Source organism: Gossypium hirsutum, chromosome A01 (assembly GCF_007990345.1).
Source record: "Gossypium hirsutum isolate 1008001.06 chromosome A01, Gossypium_hirsutum_v2.1, whole genome shotgun sequence".
Taxonomy (NCBI): domain Eukaryota; kingdom Viridiplantae; phylum Streptophyta; class Magnoliopsida; order Malvales; family Malvaceae; genus Gossypium; species Gossypium hirsutum.
In genome coordinates, this window is record NC_053424.1 from 14,893,980 (window position 1) to 14,901,919 (window position 7,940).

The 7,940-nt window shown below is 31.1% G+C and overlaps 1 protein-coding gene across 1 annotated transcript; it reads left to right on the forward strand.

Moving 5' to 3' along the window:
- Positions 1-1,825: 1,825 nt before the first annotated feature.
- LOC107917319 (receptor-like protein 40) lies at positions 1,826-2,212 on the forward strand. The gene has a single exon (XM_016846681.1). The coding sequence runs from the start codon at positions 1,826-1,828 to the stop codon at positions 2,210-2,212; it is 387 nt and encodes a 128-aa protein (XP_016702170.1).
- Positions 2,213-7,940: the final 5,728 nt, after the last annotated feature.

Consider the following 7,940-nt stretch of genomic DNA (forward strand, 5'->3'; position numbering starts at 1 on the left):
AGAGATACCACATTAATACATGAAATCAAACTTCAAGTACCAAAATAGACACTTTCAAAATAGATGTACACATTAGAAGATTTTATAAAATTGAGTGACCAAATATTGATTTAATTATTATTCCCTACTATTTAGGGACTGCAATGTCCAGTTCTCTTGGAATGTTGCAATTTAGAAATTATTTAAATACACCAAAAATTGCTTAATAATAAATGGTAAAAATAACTTAAAAATACACAAAATTAAATATTCTTACATCATATATATACACTATAAAGGTTAAAAAGGAAATAAATAGTGATGTTTACATTATAGTTTTTTTTTACACATCACACTCTCCATTTGAAATAAGATAACAAAATAACAAAATGAATAGGTAATATGTTATGGTTTGAAAGTGAATGAGATTTGTTATCTGAAAGCTAAGTAACATATGTTCATATAGATTGCCAATTGAAATTGTGCATAAACATGGCATACGAGACATGATTGATGAAATGAAAGTGTTGAAGTTAGATCATTTATTGATTGTGTTCATATATGTTATACGTTTATTCATATGAATTGATCAATTAAGATATGGCATGAAATTTGATACTTTGAGTCATGAATGATGCATTCAAATTATTGGTAATTAGAACATGTTTGAATGTAATTTTAGTATATTATGATTATCGTATTATTATCTTGAATTATGAAAGTATCATTGAGTTTTATCGTTTAGTGTATGGTTTGCTTATTCTGTGCACAGTAATTATAGATATTGAAGACTCGAGGATTGATCCAAAATGTAAACTACCACTCTTAACTTAGCAATGTTCATATAGTTCTTTATGTTTCAATATGAGGCACCTAGGATTGAGTTGGTTTTAAATAGTAAATTATCAATTTGGTATTTTGGATATAATAGTTAGTTTGATTTATGGTACATGAGTTGTATATTGTATATAAATGTAAGTAGCTATAAGATTGAAATGCTTTAAGTTATGTAAATGAACATATATGTTGAATAGAATTGCAACTTGGGGTCTAAGAACCAAATATGTTAATAAATTGGTAGGTTGAATTAAATGGTGTAAGTTTTTGTAGGAACTGACTTCAATGTTACGACATCACCCTATGATTGTCGCAACATCAACCCTCAACGTCGCAACATCCCTTGTTGATGTTATGATGTTAACTTTCTATTTTTAGAGTTGCGACATTGCACTAGTGAAGTCTTGATGCCAAACTTTTGTCATTGAAGTTGCAATGTGATCCTTCTATGGTTGCGACACCAATCCGAGAATTTTGAAAATGTTGTACTTACCGACCTCGGGTCATTTAAAGAGCTTTCGTAAGTTTGTTTAAATTCCGAATATGATTATATAACATATTATAATTGTGTATTGAACTTAATAGCATATATAAATTGGATTGAATTGAATGAAATTGAGATTGTAATTGTCTCGACAACAAATGTGACATCACATAATTTAGAACTTGAGATTGGATTAGGTATGAGGTGTTACACCAAAAGCCTTCCTTTAAGACTACATTTTCTTGGCCTATCAATAATCTGCCTATCTTGCAGAGTCATGAATTTTAATCCATATAAGACATATGTATATATAGCATGATAAAGGAAAAATGCTGGAACTGGAATTATAACATGATGAACTTAATTGATAAAATCCAAAAACACTTTCCTTTAGAAGAACCAAATCGTAGTTTCTCAATTCAACGAAGAAAAAATATTACTCGAAAATGATTTGTCATCAGACTTCTAGGGCTTAATCTTTCTCATAACAATCTCGCTGGGCATATACCAACTTCACTTAGAAATATGACTTGGCCTGAGTGGTTGGATCTTTCGTCCAATAAGTTGCGTGGGCAGATTCCAACGGGATTGCTAGATCTGACATTCCTTTCCTTCTTCAACGTTTCATATAATCAACTTGTTGGACGCATACCATGCGGCAATCAGTTCAACACTTCTGAAAATGGTTCGTATCAAGGAAACGAGGGATTATGTGGCGTTCCACTCTCTAGAGGCTGCGACAACAACGTGTCAGAACAACCACCGCCTGCACCATCAATGAACTCCCACGAAGATGAAGGCTCAAAGCTTGAATTTGGGTGGAAAGTTGTTGCGATTGGTAATGGACTTGGATTCATATTTGGAGTGGCAATGGGATGTGCTTGTCTTAGAACCGGTAAGCAAAATGGTTGATGACCTTGTTTGAAGCAAGAAGAAAACGAAGGTGATCCTCCTCCAAAGTCAATCTGGTTTGAGTAATTCAATAAGTGCAGTCAACGTTTGAAGGTTATATGATCAACATTTCTTTTTCTGAGTTTGGTGGGGTTTGTTTTGTTGTTATGTTCTTAGTTTTGATTATGGGAAAGGAATGTACGAAGCATTAAGGTAACGTTATTTATATATATATATATATATATATATATTTGTAATAGTTTAACGTGGTATCCGTATTTTTATCTTAAATTTTAGTAATTTTATTTTAAAAAATTAAATTTAAATAAAATTTTGAAATTTAAAATAAAATTATTAATATAACATTAAACTATTAGAAAAGATAATATATTTGTTTCATACAATTTTTTCTAGGTATGCTGACATTATGATTATTTTTATATTCATATTATTGTTATTACTACTATTGACGATTATTATTGTTATTATACTATCAACCTAACAAATCAGGACGGATTGTCATCATCTTAGTATTAATTCCCTCCCAAATGTTACCTAGCTAAAATTGTGGTAACAAGCACAAGAGATAGCAAAGGAAGAGATACGATGAAAACTTAGATTAAATTTTGTTATTATAAGTTGTGGGTGTAGTTATTGTATATTTTAATTTGATTAATTTTAGTTTTTGTATGTTTTAAAAATTGAAATTTTATGACACAAACAATAATTATTAAATTTATAAGTTGTAAATTTAGTCTATATTCTCTAATTTGATCTTTTTAGCCCTTATAATTTTTAAATTTTGAAATTTTACTCTTGACCCAAAAAGTAACATTAAATTCATAAGTTGTGGACTTAATTTTTTATCTTCAATTTAGTCATTTTAGTCTCTATACTTTTTAAAATTTTGAATTTCATTAAGATTTTGTTTACTATTGAGTTTCAAAAGTGCTTTTCAAGCCAAAAATATTAGTAAACAGATAAGTTTTCAAATCAAACTAAAAGCTAAAAATTCTAGATTTTGGCTTTTCAAAAGACAATTTATGTGACAAATTATAAATTTTATTTTATTTATATTAATTATAAAAGATAAATATGATTTATATATTCAAATTAAATTTTACAAATAATTTATATTAATTATTTAAAAATAATTAAAATTTAAATTTTATATATCATAATATTAATAATGAGTTATTATAAAATTATTTTTATTATATTTGGACTATAATCTAAGTTGATTAGTTGTTAACACCAAAATAATAATAAATTTACATCTTGTTAATAATAATATGTGAAAATAAAGTTACTTTATATTTGAGTCAATTATAATTTTTACACTAATTAATTAGTTTAAGTTTATATATTTCATATATCATAATATTAACAAATTTGAGTTTATATATTCTATGTATTACTTATATCATAATATTGATTATTCAACAACTTGTTTTTAATATTTTTATCTCTTAATATTAATGAATTTTAATATCATTTAAAATACATATTTTTACTTTACAACATTATGCTTAAAATAGGTATTTTATATTCTTAAAAATAATTTTAATAGCAATAGTAAATGCTTTCAAATTTTTTAAAAGAACTTTTCCACAATACTTCTCAACTTCAATGGTAAACTGACACTAAGTAAAAGAAGCAAAAAATGAGGTGTCCTTTTGTGAATATTATATGGAATAACAATTTAACATGACATTACACATGTGATAATATATTACATATAATATTTTTTAAACTGAATGAACTTAAGAGCTATCGATTGATCAACTGAAATTTCTTAATTCAAAAAATATAAAAACTAAAAATAATCAAATTAGAATAGATGGATTAAATCTACAACTTACATATAATCTAATAACTAAAAGGAAATTTGATTATGGATAATGCTTAACTTATTTTTGAAGATAGAAAATAAATTACATGAAAAAATTAAAAAAAAAAGAATTAATGATTAATATTTTGTACACGAGTAGTGTAGTAGCGTGAATGACATTGTTTTGGAAACAGGTAGTCAATGACTTTGGTATACTTTTTTCACAAAGTAAAGCGGATAATTTGGTTTTTCGAAGGTTAAAAATTTGTTTCTTTTTAAATCTTGTTTTTATTCATTATCTATACGTTGGATATGTAGATTCACTAATAAAACAGCTCATTCGTTGGCGAGAACGGCTTTACCTAGATGGGGCGAAGTTAGAAAATTTTTTTAGGGGGCCGGATGAAATTTTAATTTTTTATAGTTTATATCTTTATAATTTGTAAAGTATTAAATCAAATTTTTATAATTTTAGGGGGGGCTAAAGTGTAATTTTACCTTTACTAATTTAAAATTTTTAAAAAAAATTTAAGAGCCTAAAATGTAATTTTATATTTTAAGAGGGCCGGGCCCATGCCAGCCCCCTGGCTTCGCCCCTTCTAGAACTACACTAACTTTTTTACGAAGTCCTTCTATTTTGGATATTTTTTGAATGGTATTGTTCTTCTAATTTTGGTGAAAATGGGGAGAATTATATTTAGGTGTATTGTAAACCTATTGGCTTGAGAGTAGATTCTCTCCTATTTTTACCTCTTTTTGTCATTTACTATGAGTTTTTATTTTTAAAAAAGAAAGAAAGAAATGGTAGCTCAAATACTAGTCGTACTTCAACCCGTATTGCACCCCCTCGCCATACGCTATTGTTAGGATTGTGACGTGGAAATAGCGAGCAAATCCGATGAAATGTGTAACAGCTATATCAACGCAGCGTAATAATCTGGCAAAGAAAATCAGACCCCCTCATACGCTGTTATTAGGATCGTGACATGAAATAGCGTGCAAACCCGACTAAATATGCAACGGCGATATCACCGGAACTAACCTCTATAATAATTTGGCAAAGAAAATCAGACCCCCTTCTCCGAAAACACCGTTGTTAAGATTGCGACATCACGGGAGAACAGCGATATCAACAGAACTAACACTTTTTTATATTTTGCATACTTTGTCCACATTAAATGCAATTAATGTGCCTTAGATGCTAAAGGGAAAAATCGGCTAACATGTTGTGCTTTAAAATGATGAAAAGGAGATTATACTTAAGTAAAATCATAGATATGTGATGATTGATTGGTGATATACATGTTTAAATAACATGCATGCAAGTTATGTGTGAAAGAGTGAATTTGGTAATAAATCTACTTGGGACAGCAGCAATAACGTGACTTTGGAAAATCACCATAAACTGTGGGAGATGAATTAGAAGCTGAATAAATTATGTAATTAAAGCTTGTTGAGTCTAGTTTCAAATGAAATAAACGAGAACATATTTTGAATTTTGTAAAATGAGAAATTTGATTCGTAATGAAGAGTGGTCAGATTAGTCAAACAGTGAAACATAGGAAACTTTAAGAAAAATCTGGTATTTATTGGCCATACCAAAAATTCTGAAAATTTTATGGATAGAAGATATATGAGTCTATTTTCAGGGAAAATTAACGGTACTTGATTTGGAGTTTCGTAGCTCCTGTTATAAATAATTTAGTGACTGTTGCTCAGGAAGACAGCTTCAGTGAAATTATGATTATGTGGTAAACACTGACAAAAATTTGTTAATGAGTTGCTTATTGTTTTCTTATAAGCTTACTATGATCTGTAGGTGTGGTTGGCCGAATATTGTAAGGGGTTAATACGTAGTTCGTATTTGAATAGTTAGATTAATGTGTTAGTAATCCAATTGTAGGCAGTTCGTGTGTGGATCTCGTCAGCATATCGTCGCAAACAGGTGTGTAACTAACACCCTCTTTCTTAGTCTAGATCGGCAAAAGTCGAAAATTCGAAATGCCGAAAATCGGTATTTTGTAGATTTGCGAGTGTGCGAATGCTCGTGAGGTAAATCGATTAATGTTTTTGGTAAGCTGCAATGTTTGGACTGTAAAGTGCATGATTTTTGTGCCCTCGATATTTTTGGGCTTAATGGGCCAAAATTGGAATGATGGGCCAACGAGCCCAATTCGGTAAGAACCCTCGGTACGTGATTCTGTAGTATGTGAAAGGTAGGAATATGCATGAAAAACCCTAAAATAGATAAATTACTGAAATACCTTTAAAAGTGGAAAATTTACAGTTTTACCCCTAGGAGATAAATTACTGAAATACCCCTAGGGTTAAATTGACTTAAATGCATGTTTGACTGTTGTTATTTACTGCATGCCATGTTGTTATTATCTGATGCATGGGATTGGGATATTGATGGAGGAAGTACTGAAAGTGGCTTGTCCACGTACTGGAGGCTTTGCCTCAATTTACTGTTAACTGAGCTGCAAGGCTGCAACTGTGGAGTGTTGGGCTGGGTGGGTTGAGCTATTCCCCACATGGAGTGTAGGGTTGGTACGGGTGGAGTGTAGTGGTTGGTGGGTTGAGTAGTCTCCCCAAATGGGCTTGCATATGTTGTTGATGTTGCATGTATTTTGAAATGGGCCTATGGGCCATACTGTTATCTGAATAAGGGGCTAAGGCCCAGTTTATTGTAATCTGAAAAGGGCTCTGGTCCAGTACCACTGTTTCCTGAATGGGCTTAGGCCCAATAGGCTTGAGCTGACTTGGGCTTTGAATGGGTTTTCCTTGCACACTGAGTTTCCCCAAACTCACCCCTTTTATTTTCATCCACGCAGGAAATCCCCAACCATAGTGGGCTTGGAGCTGTGAGGGAATTCGGAGTGGCCACCCATTTTGAAAGTTTGGTTTTCTTCTGGTGAACTGGACATCCTATTATTTACGTTGAGATTTGTCTTTTTAAATGTAATAAGGCCACTTAATTACTTTTGATGGTTTGAATATGTATTACTAAGATAGGTATTACTTATTTTAACTGTTGAAATTAGATAGCTTTAGGGCGCGTTTTCAAAAAAGAAAAAAACAACAACAATTGATTTCAAAATAACACGACAACAAGCAAAGCTTCCGCAATGAAAGTATTTTCCAAAATTAATCACTTTTCCTAAAAATGACTTAATCAAAGCGGTTTCCTAAAAAAATACATGACGTTAAGGTGTGGCAATGGCGGTGTGCATGTCTAGGATTGGATCCAAAAGGAGCTTGGTACTTAAGTAGTCCGATAGACTCACCTCCTCTTTTATAGTTTCCTACTTGGTGCACAACTTCCATTCACTTTAACCTATAATGAAATTATCTTTTAAAACACTAAGTAGGTTTTTCTGGATCAACAATATAAAATGTTTTGAACGTTTCAATGTGGCATGTCGGATTCGGCCATAACGTCCGGGCCGGGTTTGGGGTGTTACATTTAGTGGTACCAGAGCCTAGGTTGCAACAACTCGGCTGTGGAATGGGTTTACAAAAACAAAGATTTTCGAAAGCAAAAATTTTATAAAGAATGCGAAAAACTCGATTTTCAAAATTTAGATCTTTGGAAGGTGGCATTCCAAATCTCCGACTCAAGTCTGTAAGTATTACTCTGAACTCTTCTGAATATTTTTCTGACTTATCTGTCTGTACTGAAATCCTGCTAGGATACTCTAGATAGGATGATACTAAAACCATAGAAAAATCTGATAAGAGACTGAAACTGTAGCTAGACTTCGATTCTGCGAAAACAAACTCTGAACTACTGTCTGATTCATAAAACATCTGTAATAAACACTGGAATATTAATTGATGCATAAAAATTCGTAATCAAGATAATATGATATGAGTACAAGAGGCCGTGGACGAAGCCGAGGAAGTGCTCGAGTGAGA

Bases quoted from the DNA above. Each gene is read 5' to 3' on its own strand.
- LOC107917319 (XM_016846681.1), top strand. From the start codon at position 1,826: ATGACTTGGCCTGAGTGGTTGGATCTTTCGTCCAATAAGTTGCGTGGG.